The sequence below is a fragment of the Diadema antillarum genome, unplaced genomic scaffold (assembly GCF_040938485.1).
Source record: "Diadema antillarum isolate AM-2024a unplaced genomic scaffold, OU_Dant_1.0 seq00000719_RagTag, whole genome shotgun sequence".
Classification (NCBI taxonomy): domain Eukaryota; kingdom Metazoa; phylum Echinodermata; class Echinoidea; order Diadematoida; family Diadematidae; genus Diadema; species Diadema antillarum.
The window spans coordinates 944364-964939 of record NW_027271623.1 but is presented as its reverse complement, the minus strand read 5'-3'; the positions used below and the strand labels follow the sequence as shown (position 1 = coordinate 964939).

General features: G+C 39.0%; 1 protein-coding gene across 1 annotated transcript; it reads right to left on the bottom strand.

Annotated features, from left to right (window-relative positions):
* Positions 1-17386: 17386 nt before the first annotated feature.
* LOC139738022 (uncharacterized) lies at positions 17387-19162 on the bottom strand. The gene has a single exon (XM_071648687.1). It carries the CDS (start codon positions 19160-19162, stop codon positions 17387-17389), a length of 1776 nt encoding a protein of 591 aa, XP_071504788.1.
* Positions 19163-20576: the final 1414 nt, after the last annotated feature.

Genomic DNA, 20576 nt, shown 5'->3' with positions numbered 1-20576 from the left:
CTGATATAAACTATTCTTTCGAGAATCTTAAAATAGAAGAAATAAAGATATAGGTCTATAACTGTTTTGGAGACTTGTAAGATTATCTGCAGTAATCTTACGTCGCTTATAATAATTATTTTGTTTAGTCAATTTGATTGGAACCTGGGCAAATATAGGATAATGGTCAGTGATGTCTGAGAGGACGATACCAGACTCAGGAAGTGGAAGAACATTACAAATAAGGTTGTCTATGAGGGTAGCCGATTGGCTGGCGACGCGGGTAGGCTTGGAGATTAATGGTAAAAACGAAGCAGACATTAATATGTCTATAAATTCTTGTGGGCTATTTTGGGAGTTACATTTCATGAGATCGATATTAAAATCGCCCATCAGAAATGTATCTTTATTGAGTATAATGGGATTTTGTACTAAATCCTGCAAAACTGTCATAAAATCATTCAAATTCGACCGAGGGGGTCTGTAAATTACGCCAATCACAGTATTTTTTCCATGTGGATTTATCAATTCAATAAATAGGGATTCGAGTACAACGCTCATAACACTTATCTCCTCATGTATAATATATGTAAATTTTTTCGAGATATACAAACCAACTCCACCACCAACTCTCTCGTTTCTATTTCTAAATACAAATTCGAATCCGGGTAAAGAAAATGAATTACTGATATTGGAATTCAACCATGTTTCTGTAAGCCCTATAATGAAGCAAGATTTTTGATCTGGATTTTCTAAAAATAAACGCAACTTGTCGAAGTTTCTATTAATACTGCGTATGTTTAAGTGAGCTAGCAAAAATATTTCATCATCTGTCTTCGTAATTCGATTTTTATACTGATTTTCAGTCAAATAAACACATGATGGTTTCTGAACCGGATCATTTGAGTCAAAATTATTTTCAAATTCTTGTGCTGAGGTATTGTATTTATTGGATATATAATCTTCATGCGAACTGGAAATAATGTTTACATGATCAGATTCAGAGTGCCTTACTGTATCATAAAATTCATCACTATTCAAAGAATTAAAAACAAAATTTGTTATATTAGTCATGGGTTAAAATGTAACGTATTCGGGGGTTAATAGCTGGCCTCCCGCCCGGACCTAACTCAGCAGCTACGTGGGGGTATGTGGACCTGGAAGAAGAAGGGGAACCGAAATGCGTACAGAGAAACATGAAAGACACACAAAACAATGGAACGAACAGGAACACAGATAACACAGTCTACGTGTACATGTACACACATTCTTTCATAGACACGTGATAGACATAAATTACTACCATTCTGTCGCAGTGGCACCAGAAAATTGTTGTACTTTGGCCAGACATAGTAGATTCTATTATCACAAAGTTTTTGATTTATGCTATTTATTTATAAGTTATGTGCCTGTCAAGCTAAGACAAAGGTTGGTACAAAGCAAATGCATTATCAAAAGGGAGATATGACTTTGCTATGAATATTGCAAAAAATATGACCTATCTTAACAGTTCTTTACTATGTTTATAACATTGTGATGTCCTGTTACTTTTTAAGATTCAGGTTGTAGTTCCGATGAGTATTTTTTTTTTACTTTGCGTTATCATATGCAAGGGATCATCCTCAGCAGGAAAGTTACAAAATGTAAAATAATATTAAGCACAATATCATAGCAATATATCTATGATTCTTATTGGGGTGTCGATAAAGAGCATAAGAGAGTGCTTGAACTTCTTTTGTTCCCAGATTTCTGTTGTATTCAGACGTTGTTAAGATTTATTTCTGCATACTTGCGAGCCAAATTTTTAAATTCATCTCCATTTGTTTAATTAATCATCGTTCAACTCTCCAACAAGTGGCACAATGCATTTCAAAGCTGGCAAAACAAAAAAGGCCACTTCTTTAATCCGAAGATTAAAAGTGGTTGTAATAATCAATCCAGAAACGAAAAACTTTTTTTGAAAATAAAATACCGTGTTAGTTAAAGTCATAGATACAGTCAGTGCAAACATATCGTTTTGCCCCCACTCCCCACTCCAGATACCCGAGATGTGGAATAGTGGTTCTAATGTTTTTTGGGTTTTTTGATAGAAAGCGGTCCAATTATTTCACAAAAAAAGTGCACCATTTATTGTTGAATTTCAATTGTGAAAATGCAAAATCTCCCTCTCACGATGTGTGTGTGTGTGTGTGTGTGTGTGTGTGTGTGTGTGATGGCGGGGGTGGGGGGGATACCCCCTTATCCAACCTCCCACACCCTAGCTCCCAAATTCGGACCTTTCCTAATTCCCATAGATTTCAGTACACTTTTAGATTGACAGATTTCCGTATAGGCCTATTTCATAAAAAGTGTGCATCGGTTCTGTCACTCCAGTTTAAAAAAAAAAAAAAAAATTGAAAAAAGGTAAAGCCGTCTCGCTTGGAAGGACATTCTTTTTGTTTTTCCCCGTTTGGTTCTTGTCGATAGATTCAGTACACTTTGAAGATTGACAATTTCGTTCCTGAATCCTTGGTTTCTTTATACTGAAGTTTTGTTTTTCGATAGTTCGTTATTCCATCTATCCGTTAATCTGATGGTTCAGTTATTCGAAAAGCAGAGGTTTGCTTTTAGAATACCCTGAAATGAAAAAGGGTTTGTTAATCCAAAAATGACGGAAGCTTTGTTAATCCAAAACTGAAATGTCAGTCTTTCGCTAATCCGAAGATTAAAGGGGGTTCTTACATTTAGTCTAGAAAGATACAAACTTACAAACTTCTTGAAAATAAAATGCAGTGAAATAGTTGAAATCATTAAATGTGCAATAGGCGGCAAAGATATCGTTTTGCCCCGTATAAATTTTCATCAAAAGTGTGCATCATATTGTGTCACTCCATTTCAAAAAATGCTAAAACCTCTCGCTTGAAAGGGAATTTCTTCTTTATGTTTTTTTCCCGGTTTGATTCCTTTCCATAGACACGCGATAGATTCAGTACACTTCGACAAGGTTGATAATTTCCCAAATTCTATCAAAAATGTGTTAGTGAGATATTTCGTAGGAATTCTAAGAACACGAAAGCTACCACGTATGGATGTGCGTCGATCCCGAAGAGCAAGGGGGCACCCCCCCCCCCATGAAAATAGTTTGGGTAGGGCAAGTATGTAATTTTACCCAAAAATATTTCTAGAGAACAGAAAATCTTCTTGCTTTTTTTTAATGAAAAATTGTCCAGAAATTTCACCCATAGTGGTGCACCAGATCGTTCAATGTGACTATTTGCTTTCCCAGGGTTTCAATGATACATCTAGTCACACACACCCATATATATATATATATATATATATATATATATATATAAACATATGTATAACATATAATATATATAATATATATATATAATACAATATATATATATGTATATATATATACATATAAATATACATATATATAACATATAATATGTGACCCTGCACCTCAAAACAAACAAAAAGTCGCCACACATGAAATATTAGTTAAGACCATATTCTAAAAGAGCAGACTTTAAGCTTTAAAATGATGTATAACTCAAATCAAATGGACTCTCCTAACCTATCTAAATATTGGAAACAAAGTACAAACTCAGGAAAAGTGTGAACTGAGAAAAGAGGCTCTGAAGTACAGTGTCTATTCAAGCGCTTAATCTTTACCAAACCGTGCTGGCTGTGCGATGAATGGGACAAAAAAACAGGAAGTAAACCACCAGAGTAACAACAATGAAGGGATTATTACATTAAACTGAAATTAAGCATGCCTCACTAACACATTCTGTCCATAATTAATGCCAACTTTCAAAGCAGTAGCACTATCCTTTCAAAGTTATTAGAATTGAAAGTGAAGAGTGTGGACAAGGTTTTTCAAAAATGAAAAAGGGATTCTAAAGACACACCTAATCACACTATTCTGCCAAAAATGTTCGAGATAAACTGCTAAAAAACATACTTTCCTGCCCGTTTTATGATACCAAATTTTAGCATGATGTAAAAGAAGACCCGCTCTTGCAGAAAATATGAAAAAGTCAAGTTCGGCTAGGTTGACCCATTTCACTTATTTTCAGTCCTCACGCAAAATCAGTGTGTGCGACTATATGTTCGTTTTGAGGTGCACGGTTACACACACACATATACATACTATATATCTATCTATATCTATATATATATATATATATATATGTACACTCAGCAAAAAAAGATAATATTTTTCATAGAAGATTTTGATGAAAATCAATTTATTATATACCATATTAAAGGTAATCTAACTGGCTATCACGTTGGTAGGTTCATACAAAAGGAAATTTTACGCATGAGTGAACACATTCATTTTTGCCCGCCAAGACACAAAAGTAAAAATTACAAAATTTGACAAGTTGTCCTTCATTTATCAATGCCCTTCAAGATAACAATGACAACAAAAAGCCACTTTTACACAATGAGAGACATTAATGAAAGAGCATAAACAAATTTTTGTTCTCTTTATTTCTTTATAACCTCAAACAAAACCATAATGGGAAACTAAAGGGGGAAAATAAGAATTTCCTGTCAGCTTGAACTTCAAACGACATAGGGAGTAATGACATAAAGATGATCAAATAAACATAATTTCTTTATTTTACTCTTATTTTAGTAAGTCAAGGATTCATGAGATATATTTAAGAACCAAATATTATTTACAATTCTCCTAATTTGAAAACAAATTGAAATTCCTACCATTTTTATTAACATTGCTTCGTTTCTTATTTCATTTGAATTTGAGCTTGACCCAAGATTCTTCATTTTTCTCCCTTTTTTTGCCTTTATTGATATTTTGGGCTTCAGAGATATTACAGAGACCAAAGGTTCGTTTTGCAACTCAATTCATGTATCTAATTGTGTTAACTTTGTCTTTTGTTCTTATTGTTATATGGAGGAGCACTTGCGCATGAATAACAACTTGTTCATTTTTGCAATTTTTGCTTGTGTGGCTTGGAAGAGGAAAACAAAGGTGTTCACTCATGCGTAAAGTTTTCCATTTTATTGACCTACTAGGCTGATAGCCAATTTAATAACCTTTAATTTGGTAAATAATACATTAACTTAGTCAAATATTCTTTGAGAAATATAAACTTGAAAAAGTGTTTACTTTCTTTCTTTGCCGAGTGTATATACATAAATGTGTAAAGTAGAAACTAATGTGCTCTGCTTTACAGCATTGACCACTTTTCAGTCCTCAACAAACTATATTTTCCCGACGGATATATGCCCAACGGATGTATGCCCAACGGATGTAAATATATGTATATATATATATATATATATATATATATAGATATGTAAAGAAAAAAAACTGGTAATGCATTTTTGGCCAATAGGGCATGACTTTATTCGCGTCTCTCTTTTTCGGCGTCCTGAAGAAGGCGTTGGTCGCAGAAAATTTGAGTTGAATAAACTCATGCTTTATTGGCCAGGAACGTATTGCTAGTTTGTTTTTTCATTTCTTCGTGGAGCCAGTACGTGAAATCTCAAAATGTTTATAAAGTTTATATATAATAATAGATATGCATGTATGCATGTATATATATATATATATATATATATATATATATATATAGGTACATAGATAAATAGATATGATGTGAATAGGTAAAGAGAGAGATGTTGAGAGGGATTTTAACTGAATCGTGGAGAATTCATACTGACGATTTATTTCATGAAAGTTAAGTTTAAAAACCCATGATCTATACCGTTTACAATTTGGACAATTCTTGTACAAACTCAACCAACCATTCTTTCCCCTTTGTATTTGATTCCATGTTCCCTAGTCTTTGACTAGGACACTTTTTGCAAAATCTTTATTCTCTTTTCTCTGGACCAAAATGTTGGAATTCTCTTGATGATGAGAGAAGCCTTAAGTTTTAATACATTTTTTTTTTGTTTAAAAGAAAATCTTTCACAACAAAATAAGTTATTCTCTTGTCAGTTTCAAAAGTTAAAATTGTTGCTGTTGCAGTTTAATCGTACAACTCCCATTACCTCAGCGAGTCCAAGCTTCTGTGCCTCACTAGCCCTGGTTCTGGCCTGTCTCCTTTCCCTTCTCCTTTGCCTGTCCACTACAGTTTTGCAAGCTTTGCCATCCTCACCAATCTTCCTATCGATTTTTTTTTCTTCCTTTACAAGAGCGCTGCCTCGTGATCGTAAACATGCGTCCTTAGGTGTATGTGCATGTGTGTGTGTGTGTATTACTCTGTCTTTTTCTATCTCTTTAATAGGCAAATTGCGCAGTCTCTTTACGGTTTTGCAGTTTGATTTTTTTTTCTTCTTGAAATGAGGGTTTAGCATTTATTTGTATCTCTGTCAACAATGACCTGTGTCTTTATTACATGTTATTATGATCATTACATATTTGTATTGATTTCGTGACATTGCGTTCACCAAAAACAGTATTCATTGTATACTCAATTTGTTGGAGATGAAGTAATACAACTCGAACTTGAACTTGTAGAATATATTTTGATATGGAACTATTTTGATTACCGATTTCGATATCATCCATCCATCCACTACCTCTCGTGTCCTTCTATTTTTTTGGTCTTTTATCTTCACTCCACGCAATAAGCTGCTTTCTCCCCCCCCCTCTCTCTCTCTTTCATACACACACACACACACACACACACACACACACACACACATACTTCTTTGTTTCTCTCCTCTCTCTTCCGGCATGACAGCGACATAGTGTAGGGATTTGTTCAGGGTTTTTGTTTCGGATAAATTAGGTTATAGGTCTTTTTTTCTTAGTTTCTTTGTTTCATCCATTTTCAATGTTTATCAGTCATTGGATCATATAATTTCTTGTATTACGTGTGGGGGGAATGCACCCTACAAGCTCAGCTTTTTAGCATTCCTCCCCATTTCCAACATTTTCCTATACCTACAAGTTTTCTGTAAATGTATCCTTTACTTTGTATAATGAAATTTATGCATTCCCTTTTGTAATATATCTATATGTTTTTGTTGGAAATGAATGAATGAATGAATGAATGAATGAATGAATGAATGAATGAATAAATGAATTCCTGTGAAATGATTTTTATATCATGGTGAACTCATGAAAATTCATGTTCAAGCGAGGAACGGCTAAAATGATATTTTCATACGCTTGTTCTATACAAATTCAAATGTGTCTGATTAGACATGTTAGAGCAATTATTGTCTTGTATTGAATAGAATCTTAAACTACTTAAGCATACATAGAAGTGTGTGTGTGTGTGTTGTAGGGCTTGCTTGTGTTGAACTTCTGCCTGAAAATCCAGTGGAATCCACCATCAAAGTTCATTCTTTCTGGTCTACAATCACCTAATATTGGAAAATCATCATTTCCCCTTGCGTTTGGATGTGTTATTTTTCGCTTTCATGGTGCTCTTAAACCTGATATTTTAACTTGAATTTCTGCACTGCTGGATGTGTTGGGCTGTTCAACTTTGTGTAGTCCCATCTATGCACAAGCGTGTGGTACAGAGGGAACCTACTCAACATCTACATGTACTATGTCTATGGCACCTCGGTGTTCTACCGTGTTCAACTGTGTATTCTGGGACACCCGTGAGATATTATCACCCTCCTTCTAGAGCTGAATTGCCTACAGGCTTCAACTTGGGCAGGACTCAGCTGATATCTATCATCTGATATGTAATGTATTATTAATACTTACTTTAGCTTAGTCCTCTAGTTCGACTCTGCCATGCTACTGTGTCAGCTTCATAGTCTATAAACCTCTATGTCTTTATCACAAATCTCAGAATAATGAACCAGATTGCATAAGAGATAAAACAATGCCCAGAAAACCCAAATATCCATGTGGAATTTGCTCCAGGGCTGTCACATGGAAGTCCAATGGAGTCCAGTGCGAGGGTAAATGCGAAAAATGGTTCCATGCTGAATGTATTGGTCTCACAAGTAGTGAATATTTAGCTTTCGGAAACAGCTCTATTGTATGGATATGCAATCACTGTGGAGCTCACAATATCTGTAAATCTATGATGACATCAACCACCATTCCTCATGCCAACTCAAATTCCTTTGATGTATTGGATGATAGCAATGAAAAGCAATGCTACTCCACTTCAAGCTCAAGTGATCCAAGCTCCCCAGGCTCACCAGTGCTCTCATCTTCTCCACTTCCTTCAAAGCCAAAGAAAACACATCACAAGCCTCGAGGTAGAAATCTCAAGGTGTTGAACGTCAATTGCCAGAGCATCAAGGCAAAAAAGCAACATTTTGCACTATTGATACAACAACACAAACCAGACATCATAATTGGTACTGAGTCCTGGCTGTCCGAATCTGTTACGGACACCCTTACGAAAAAGTCCTGTGGTACTCCTGTGGTAATTACCACAGGACGGTACCACAGGACAGTACCACAGGACAGTACCACAGGAAAGTACCACAGGACAGTACCACAGGAATTGTCCTGTGGTATTTTGGGACATACCACAGGACAGTACCACAGGAATTCCTGTGGTATTTTGGGACGTACCACAGGGCAGTACCACAGGAAAGTACCACAGGACCGGTACCACAGAACAGTACCACAGGACAGTACCACAGGAATTCCTGTGGTATTTTGGGACGTACCACAGGGCAGTACCACAGGAAATCCTGTGGTATTTTGGGACGTACCACAGGGCAGTACCACAGGACTAGTACCACAGAACAGTACCACAGGAACTGTCCTGTGGTATTTTGGGACAGTACCACAGGACAGTACCACAGGTCGATCATTACCACACAGCATTACCACAGGGCAGTACCACACAGCATTTCGAAAAAAAAAAAAAAACTGGGAGAATTTTAGTCACATATCAAGGAATATTCCTGATAGGTGAGTGATGGATTTCAGTACAAACGTGGCCCTAGTTAATAACCTGTCCTACTCCTAACATATAACCTCAAACGAGAGTCTAATGGCCAAGTGCCAATCTAGTCCTATAATAGATCTATATAGTCATATTCTATTCCTAGGTGGCCATCGACCGTATCAGTACACATATATATGGCCGTCTATCCGTAAAGCATTAAGGCATGGTTACTAACTCGATTATACTTTATTATCAAGATATGAAATTACACTTTCATAACAATATCTATGATATTGGGAATAACATAACATAATTAGACAATCTTTCATACAGTTCAAAGTAAGTTCCATCATTAATACTTTGACTTTTTAAGTCATATATGTATTTTCTAAAATCTAGAGTGCTTTTTATGAATATTCATGAGCTATGTAAAAATTTGTACCACAGGAGTACCACAGGAGTACCACAGGAGTACCACAGGAGTACCGTACCACAGAAGTCCTTATGAAATTTCTCATGCTTTACATCAGCACTTTCACTAAATAGGTAATACTGTAGGAGTATAGGACAGGATAAGTAATGGCAAATCAATTGCTATAATTCACAGCATAACTCATCTATCAATTAATTGAGAAATATTAATATGTGCTTTTCTGTTTGTATTTTTGTAATGAATTTCAGTAGATTCTGCCTTACAATTTTCCTGTGTGGTACTCCTGTGTGGTACTGCTGTTTGATATTCTCCTGATGTGATAGTCCTCTGGTATAAAATGTTAAGAAAAAAAAAAGAATATCCTGTAGCAGTTTTCTGTGGTACTTACGAATTTAATTTGCTGTGTGGTACTTCTGTGTGGAATAGCACCATATTATGATTTTCCTGTGGGATTTAATTGGACAGTTCCTGTGGTACTCTCCTGTGGTATACATCGAAAATTACCACAGGAATTCCTGTCGTACTGTCCTGTGGTACGTCCCAAAATTCCACAGGAATTCCTGTCGTACTGTCCTGTGGTACGTCCCAAAATACCACAGGACAAGTCATGTGGTACTGTCCTGTGGTACTATCCTGTGGTACTCTCCTGTGGTACTGTCCTGTGGTACTGCCCTGTGGTACTGTCCTGTGGTACGTCCCAAAATACCACAGGACAAGTCGTGTGGTACACTCCTGTGGTACTATCCTGTAGTACTGTCCTGTGGTACTGTCCTGTGGTACTGCCCTGTGGTACGTCCCAAAATACCACAGGACAAGTCGTGTGGTACTGTCCTGTGGTACTATCCTGTGGTACTTTCCTGTGGTACTGTCCTGTGGTACTGCCCTGTGGTACTGTCCTGTGGTACATCCCAAAATACCACAGGACAAGTCGTGAGGTACTGTCCTGCGGTAATATCCCAAAATACCACAGGACAATTCCTGTGGTACTGTCCTGTGGTATGTCCCAAAATACCACAGGACAAGTCATGTGGTACTGTCCTGTGGTACTATCCTGTGGTACTGTCCTGTGGTACTGTCCTGTGGTATTGCCCTGTGGTACGTCCCAAAATACCACAAAACAAGTCGTGTGGTACTGTCCTGTGGTACTATCCTGTGGTACTTTCCTGTGGTACTGTCCTGTGGTACTGCTCTGTGGTACTGCCCTGTGGTACTGTCGTGTGGTACTGTCCTGTGGTACTGTCCTGTGGTATTGCCCTGTGGTACGTCCCAAAATACCACAGGACAAGTCGTGTGGTACTGTCCTGTGGTACTATCCTGTGGTACTTTCCTGTGGTACTGTCCTGTGGTACTGCTCTGTGGTACTGCCCTGTGGTACTGTCCTGTGGTACGTCCCAAAATACCACAGGACAATTCATGCGGTACTGTCCTGTGGTACTGTCGTGTGGTATACGTCCCAAAATACCACAGGACAATTTGTGTGTATACTGTCTTGTGGTACTGTCCTGTGGTACTTTCCTGTGGTAATGTCCTGTGGTACTGCCCTGTGGTACATCCCAGAGTACCACACGAGCCTGTGACACAGTACCACACAGTTCCTGTGTTAACATATATTTGTGTGGTACATTGTGTGGTACCAACCAGTACCACAGGGAGTACCACATGAGCCTGTAAAACAGTACCACACAGTTCCTGTGGTAACATTTATTTATGTGGTACATTGTGTGGTACTGACAAGTACTACAGAGAGTACCCTACAAGCCTGTGGTACAGTACCACACAGTTCCTGTGGTAACATTACAAGTGTGTGGTACATTGTGTGGTACCGACAAGTACCACAGGGAGTACCACAGGACTTTTTTGTTAGGGCAATGAGGTCTTCCCGACTGATCAGTACAGCATCTTACGTAGGGACCGTCCTCATGATCCTCACGGTGGAGTTTTTATTGCAGCCAAACACGACCTGCTCATTACCAGGGAAGAAGAACTGGAGACTGACTGTGAAATACTATGGTGCCGCATTGAAATGATGGGAACCAAAACCCTTCACATAGCAGCTTACTACAGACCACACGAGGGAGATGAAGCAAGCATCGTAGAGCTTGGAAAGTCTCTATCGAGATTAGACAGGAGGCACCTTGTGATACTAGGTGGAGACTTCAACCTGCCTGGATGGAACTGGGAAACCCTTCGTGTCGAAGCCTGCAATCATCCCACCCTCCATCACCTCTTTGGGGACATCATAAATGATTTTGGCCTAGAACAATTGATCCAAGAACCCACTCGCCAAGCAAATGTACTAGACTTGATACTAACCAACAACCCTACACTGGTAAGCAGCGCTAAGGTAGTCCCTGGAATCTCCGACCATGACTGCCCTATAATTGAAGTAGCCGCTCACCCGCCAAGAAAACAACAGTTGGAGAGGAGAGTTCCGGTCTATGGCAAAGCAGACTGGAAAGGCTTTGAAGACCACATGCTGCAAGTTTCCTCTGATATTTCCTCAAAGTCAGCCAGTGCATCAGTAGAGGAATTGTGGCAGATGTTCAGATCTGGCATTGAAAAGGGAACTGAAAAATTCATACCCCAGAAGAAGTTGCGAGCGAGACGCAATCTGCCATGGCTAAATGGGAACATACGGAAACTCATGAAGAGAAGAGACAGACTACACAAAAAAGCAAGGAATCATAGAAAGAAAAATGAACCTGTCCCTCTGAAACTGGAAGAGGAGTTGCGCAGACTGAAAAATCTCATCCAGGCGGAAACAAGAAGAGCATACTGGACCTATCTGGAATCAATATTCACAGACGATGATGAATCAAACCAATATGCAGGAATGAAGAGGTTCTGGAGATTCATAAAGAACAATAAGACTGACTGTACTGGAATCCCTGTGCTGAAGATGAAGATGTGACTGATCCCAAAGCTAAAGCCGAGTTACTCAACAATCGGTTCAAACAGGCATTCACAGTAGAAACAGAATTGCCTCCCAATCTTCTTCCTGAAGTGTCACCCTTCAACACAATGCCAGACATCAACATCACCACCCAAGGCATTGAGAAGTTGTTGGATAGCCTCAAAGTGGGGAAAGCGCCTGGACCGGATGACATCCCACCACTAGTCTTGAAGAAACTGTCAAGAGTTGTAGCACCAGCACTATGCACCATCTTCAGGCTTTCCTATCAGACAGGTGAGGTACCGGATGACTGGAGGCTTGGAAACGTTGTTCCTGTGCACAAGAAAGGGGACAAAACAAACCCTGAGAACTATCGCCCCATATCACTCACTTGCATTGCCTGTAAAATGATGGAGCACATCATCGCAAGCAACATCATGAGTCATGCAAACAGAAATAACATCCTCTACCCACTACAGCATGGCTTCAGGGCAAAGAAATCTTGTGAACTCCAGCTTATAGGATTCATTAGTGACCTGATGAACAACATGGAAGAGAACAAACAAACAAATGTCATTGTCACTGACTTCAGCCAGGCATTCGACAAGGTTGGACACAAACGATTACTCCACAAATTAGAGTTCTATGGAGTCAGGGGTCAAAACAACAGATGGATTGCCAGCTTCCTGAAGAACAGAAGACAACGAGTTGTTCTAGATGGTTCCACCTCGCCAAATGTAGAAGTTGGATCTGGCGTCCCTCAGGGATCGGTCCTTGGGCCCTGCCTTGTTCTCTTCTACATAAATGACTTGCCTGACCACATGTCCACTTCAGTCAGACTGTTTGCAGATGACACCATCATGTATATGACTATCCAATCTGCAGAAGATGCCAAGCTCTTGCAACAAGACCTGGATACACTCAGCAACTGGTCAAACAGATGGGGTATGGACCTCAACGCCAAAAAATGCCACTCGATATCTGTCACCAGGAAGAGGCATAGACTACACCACCGGTACACCCTGAATGGTACAGCCCTGGACTCGGTTCCATCTGCCAAGTACTTGGGCATTACCATCACTACCGACCTCAAGTGGAATCAGCACATATCGAACATCTGCCAGAAGGCAAAAAACACCCTCGCCTTCCTACGTCGAAATCTCCGGATACACAATACACAACTCAAGACAAGAGCATACCAGACACTTGTTCGTCCTCTTGTAGAGTATGCATGCACAGTGTGGGATCCGTACACAGCTGGATGCATACACCAACTGGAGATGGTACAGAGACGAGCCGCAAGATTTGCACTCAATCGTTATCACAACACGTCAAGTGTATCTGAAATGCTCCAGCAACTTGGTTGGTCATCACTCCAGCAGAGGAGAGAAGACATGAGGCTGACTCTGCTGTACAAAATGCGAAACTCACTAGTGGACTTTAACCTGCACCACTACATACAACCCATCACAAGACAGACACGCACAGGCCACCCCTACTGCTACCAGGTTCCTCGTTCCAGGACGGAACAACATCAGCAGTCATTCTTCCCCCGCACTGTTCGGCAATGGAACAGCCTATCGCAAGATGCTGTACTTCTCCCCACGGTGGAAGCCTTCCGTTGCCACCTAGCGGAGGATGTAAACTAGAGTGTGGGAATAGTTTTTTTTTTTTTTACTTGCACCATGTAAACTATGCACCCTTCATCCAGGCACTTCAACGTAGGAATGCCCATTGCAATTTATGCACACACACACACACAGTCATCTGCAGTAATCTTCAGGACTGAAGGATGCAGAATGAACAGAAGAAGAAGAAGAAGCAAGAGGGGTGAGTCATAATATCTCTGCGTGTCTCTACATATAGACAGCCCAATGTGTACAGTAGGCCTATTATAAGCTTATCATAATCAAGCTATATCAGTATCCTGTCGAGCTTTTGATCGACATGAGTGGATACAGACTATACAGAGGAGTGTTATGATGGTATCCATACAGTTTCAGACCTGTCAGGCGATTAGTATTTTCTCCTGCCCTTACATAATTTGCGATTTAATCTGAAATTGACCATGTTCTATTGACGCATTCTGTTCATTATCAATGCCAACTTTCAAAGCAGTGGCATCGTCCCTTAAGAGTTGAAAGTGAAGAGTTTGCAAAGGATTTTCAAGAAATGAAAAGGGGCCTCTATATAAGACATATAATACCTGATCTCACTATACATGTACTTTACATAAAGAAAGGGTTGAAGAAAACCTGTTGAAAACACACTTTCTCATTCATTTTAAGATCCCAAACTATGGAATAGTATAGAAGAAGAATATAGTTCTTTCTGAAAATATGAAAACCCAAGGCTGACTTGGTTAACCCATCTCAGTTACCTCAGAGGATTGTATAGCTGTGAGATGTTCACAGATTTTCACAGATTGGTTATTTGGTAGTAATTTCTGGTAAAGAATAAGCAACTTGTGAGTACCGGCAGCCATCTTTTGCGCATTGTTTATTCCACAGACCATTAATTTTACATCGCTTTATTCTAGTTACCTTCATTTTGATGGTGATAATAATATCTACATGCAACAGAAATGAATCTTTGTCATGAGTTCCACTGGTGAGGAAACATTGTGTGTGTGTCGGACGAGGAAAATTAAAATATTCTTACAAATATCTGTGGGTTCTAGATGTCAAGCTGGGAAAGTTTCTAGTGATGATGCCGCCCAAACAGGGGTATGGAAGAGGAATTATTTAATGGTTATGCTGTAAAATTACACTTTTCTCTCTTCAAGTAGAGAAGTTCAACTTTTCATAGCCTAATATAAGATATGAATCTGTAACTCTTGGGAAGTGACAAACAGTTTGCATTGCAGCAGCTGTTTGAAGGCTTGCAATGCAAGCCATGAATAGTTTATCCATTGAAACTTGCGTCTTGGTCGTAAAGTGACAATGAGTGGTTGTCCAAACAAGCATTGTGATATTAGACATACACTTGTTCTTCAGTATAAATCTATTCGAATGTAAAACCCAATCTTTCACACGTTTTGTCAAAGAAATTAAAGATATTCAAAATAGTATGAGCTAAATAGAAGCACCAAATTAGTATGATTAATCATACTACGTGAAGTAAGCATCACAAGTCTGAATATGACTTTGACACTTACCATGCTCGCCTACAGTGCACTGGCCAATCAAAGAATCAATTTATTTTATTATAGTATCTGCTGACACCTGCAAATAGCTGAATATTTCTGTTCATCATCAATCTAAATTGCTATTACCCTAACCCTACACGTAGCTTTCTCACATTGCAACAATTTTTTCCAGTGTATATAAGGTTCATCTCAATTTGGCCAATACATAATGTATGATGAGAACCCATCGAAAGCTCTTCAGTGACAATGACAAGTTTTGGTAGAGGAAGACAATGAATGTCATTGTCCAAAATCAAACTCTAGTCAAAACTAAGTACACAAGATGTTTTTATTTGACAGCAAGAATTAGATTCTTTCAATTCATTTCCTTAAGATGACAAAATGTATCATTGTCGTGCTTTGCAGCCTCATCTCACCAGGGTTTGTCGATGAAGTCTCAAATGAGATTGCTCTCAGTTTCTTGTATTGCCATGATTATTGAATGGTCAGGAAGTTCACCTGTCTTTCAGAAATTGATTGTTACATATTTATACTATATTGAATGGCAATGATTCGAATGCCTGCGTGATGATCCTGTGTTGTGTATTGCAATCATTTTGTGAATGTATTATGTGTATTGTGCATATATGTGAAGAGGAAGGAAATTAAAAAAAAAAATCATTCAACACAAATGGTGAGCTTTCTCCTTTAATAGTCGTGTCGTATCTCTCCCGTAAAAACCATATTTCATAATTCGCATTTATAAGTCATCACGGCATATTAACTACATACCTCTGACAGAAAATCTTACTTAACAGACGTAATAATTGGCATATCCGGTTAATTTATGAAATATTTCGATGGACCATATTACTTTGTGAATAGAGTATATCATATGCCTAATAGACGTATTACATGAACGCTAAAAAAAAAATATATATATATATATATATATATGTATGCAAGTAATTTCAACTAACATCAAGGACCCTTCACCCTTTGAATTATCATATATGCAGTAACTGGTATAGATAATACAAAAACTTTATCTGAAGAACAAATACTGTCAGCATTATTTCATAAGACACAGTCGAACACTAAATCACTCCTCGTCATCAAAATAAAATCAACTATAATTGTGAATTCCACTTCTTCTCTAGCGAAAGCACATTTTAAATAATATAGAAACCTCAATCTGTCTTGACTTCTGATTGAATTGACTGATAAACTTAGGGGAAACCGAGCGAAGAAAGAAACATAGCTACAACACGAATAGTATATATTTCTTTGGTATTCAAAGGTATGCCTTGTGAATTATGTTTTATTACAGAGTGATGCATGCGAAAGAAAAAACTACTGGAAGGTTTTTTGTCCTTTTTTGTGTGTTTTTTTTTTCGCTTGCAATAGAATCGCCTACATAACTGAAAATGATCAAGCAGTAGACTGCAATGATCAATTCTCTCTATAAAACACAACTAGAACTATTTTGTACAAGTTCTGCTGCCCTGCCCAGTCGTACGTTTGGTTTGGTTTCGTTTGATTTATTTTGTTTTCTATAGTTTATTTCGAAGTACTATGACAAATTACTACAAAGTATGCATAAAAATAAAGTAGAAATCAATATACGAATTGTCACTTTGGCGGAAGAACGAAATCAATATACGAATTGTCACTTTGGCGGAAGAAAACTGTTCATACTAGCATAGCATAGGCCTACTATAATCATACGTAAAGGGAGAAAACACAATAAGAGACCGACATCCTCAGCAGATCTTGACAAGGATGTGGCCCTATGATAGATTCCCATTACTATTCATACCTTTATTATATTACCATAAAGATATATACATTATTTACATAATTATACCAAAGTATTCATGTCACTGTGGTCTATATGAATAAGCGTGGTACATGTGAAATCCATTACCATTATGCAAACTTAAGTGAGATGCAATTCAGATAAATCATCTCCTTACAGATCATTTCTTCCAAAGAAAAATAATGATGATAAAATTTATAACGTCGATTGCGCCATTAAAATGTCCCCAGATAGCGATTCAAATATGTAGAGTCTATCTGGAGTGCAGAAAGCTATCTCACCACTATCAAACTCTTGTAGATAGTACCAACCTCTTTTCTCTGGTTTTTGGATCTTGAAACAAGTGACGATATTGCGCACGGGCTTCAAATATTCGATCGATATTGACGAGACCCTCCTTGTGCTTCACCCAGGCTACAATGATTGAATCATCTCGACAAACAGCTGGGAAGGCTGTCATACCCTCCCTCTTCATGACATTCTCCTTCTCCCCATAACCATCAAGGCAGACAACAGAATATCCATCTGTCAGTAGCAGTTTCCCCGTGGTATGGAAGGAGAATAATTGCTGAGGTACATATCGATCGCACATTATTTCCCTGATTGCCTTACCACCATGTGTGGTGTAAACGCGGATCTTCTTTGGTATCCGATAACTCACGTAGATATTATCATCTCTATCCACAGTGAGACCACCAAGCCATCCATCATCACTCATCGTCTCGAACGTGACGTCAAGCTTCCTCCACCGTGGAGTGTATAGGGAGATCTTGTTGTGTCCATTACTTACAACACTTCGACCATCAGTCAAGAATCCTATTCTCCTGACATCGACATCCTTCAGCACGGTCTGCTGTAACTCGCCATCAGGGGAGTAGAGATGGACTCCATCTTTACACGATACCACCGCCATCTTACCGTCTGGTGCACGAGTCATACAGTTCATGCCATTTTTGACAGGGAGATCTACGTCAGCTTTGACAACACAACTTTTCAACTCTCCAAGACAAAGTTCATTGACCTCCACGTATCTACAAAATGAAATCTTCTGAGCTCGTTCTGTCACACCTCTTGGTGATTGGTCTTCGGGATCACCTCGTCCCAGAAAGCTCTTCAAGTTCTCACAAAGCGTCTCGTGTGCAATCAAGGCGTCTTTCTCTAGCGGTACCTTCATACCGTTAGTTACCAGCTCTGCCATAGCGTTCATTTGATTGACAGATTGCCGACTCTCGTCCTCCATAGTTTGTAATTCCTTCTCGAATTTGTCAGACCATCGGTTCACTTGACATTTCAGGGCCACTCTTCTGTCTGTCAATAGTTGCATGTATTCCTCGTACGTCTTGTCGATGTCATCATTGAGCCTTCTCATCATGTTTGTTATTTCATTGCGTTGGGTCTCTATCACCTGCAGGTGGTCTTCTATGGTTTTCTTTTTTGTCTTCACTCTTTCCCTTAGCTCGCTAACATATTTCATTAATTTCTCCTCATGAATGGATGCCTTTTCAAGCTGATGAGCAGCTTGTATGTGCTCTAGCATCTCACACGAATGGGAAATGTATTCTCTGCAATGGAAACAGAAACAGTCTTCATAAGCGCCGATTGAACCTGTGTTCAACTTCCGCCGCGTCCTGAGCGACGCTTTTCCCGAGAGCACCTCACTCATGGGCACTACTTCGTGGTTGGAGAACGCTTTCCAGGTGACGTGGTCTGCCTCGCACGTTTTACACAAATTTGTCTTACAGTCCTGACAATAGGACACAGCTGGCTGCTTTTCGTACATCTCACAAATTGTGCACGTTTCGCTCTTGGTTTTCACTTCGTCCACTAGAGAACTCAGGGGTATGTTTGTTTGTAACTTACTCACATCTCCACTGGGTACGAGTGTTCCTTCCCTGCACACAGGACATTTTATAGTTTGTTGGTTTGGTTGAGTTTGAACAATACTTTCCAGACAGTCTTTGCAGAAGGTGTGAGAACACGTTAGTGTTTTGGGTTGGTTGAAAAGTGTCAGACAAATAGGACATTCCAGATTCTGGCTGCTGATTTGATGAAACGTTGCCATGGTGTTATCTGTGAAACAGCAATAAAACAGATGAAGGTAAAGAGTATCATCATCAAATATCAGGAGAATCATTACACTCGGTGTAAGTATACAAAAAAAAAAATCTGCACTATTAATGGAGCACTCGTAAAGTGGTAAACTGGGTGAATAGCATCCTCCCTCCCCCCCCCCCCCCCCCCCCCGAGGCAGCCGTCCCCATCAAATTTTCCTTTGGGTCGCTCTTATTTCCTTTCCATCTTATCAAAGTAAGAGTTATCACAATTTAAAAATGCATTTAAGCTGCTCATGATATTTATTTTGATACACTGAACTAGTCTCTTATCATTTTTCTCTTTAATACAGGCCAACGAAAAACATTTTACTACTGCAGGCGTTGCCTCTTGACACACCCCCCCCCCCCCACCCCCTCCTGGATGAAAGAGAGGCAACAGAGGTCCATATACAGCTGGCAAGACTGCTAGGAGTTTCATTCGACGTGAAGGGGTATCCAGTTGTATATAATTCATGTCAAAGTACTAGTAATCAAATGATTCTCCGCTTCTCTTTGTTGGATAGCTACTTTAATGTCCATAACAGTAGGTCTCAATGATTTTAGATAATGACAGCAAAATTCTTTGTGAAGTGCTTGTAGGGCCTATTAATAACTTTGATACATATATTTTTTTTTCAGATTCATCCAGAACTGACAAAAGGGTAATATAGAGAGCCTGTAGAATGCATGACTTGAATCCTGTCAATGTAAATTGCTACATATTATTGTCTATCAGTTAGTCATTAAAATGGATATTCATTATGTTTTACGCATTTTGAAACATTTAAAAACAATCTGTCAATTTTGTAAAACCTGCCAGGCTCCACCTGCCCTCCCTTTAAAAAAAGCACAATCTTCCAGATCCACATTTTCAGGATGACATCATCTGTGCATCAATAAGACTAAGCTGGCTTTAATTTAGTGAAAACAAGTACGCTTACATTTGTTTTGGTATTTTATTGGTGCACCAAGCCCGTACAGAATCAAACCAGTGCCCAGCGTCACTGATGGGTCACAGGGGGACCAACCAGGGAGGTGGGACCACCAACTCAACTAGGGCCTAATCTATATGCAACTTCGGGAGGTAATGTGTACGTTTTGACCTGTTGTTTTTTATACAGATCTGCACCAACGTTCCTGGAGACAGTGGTACAGCTAGAACCAGCCGTTAGTTTCAGTCCTTAGAAAGCCAGAGAGCCAAAACAATGTTACGTGGTATGAGAGGAGAATGTGATGGTGTGTTTCAAATTGGTATGCGCTTGACATAGATGATGCCTTACAGATCCAACACATGTGGGATTTCGTCCAGAAATGTGTCTACACACTTGGAGAAGGAAAGGGTATGGACAAGTCAGTGCCTAAGGCTGCGTTCACATAGAAGTA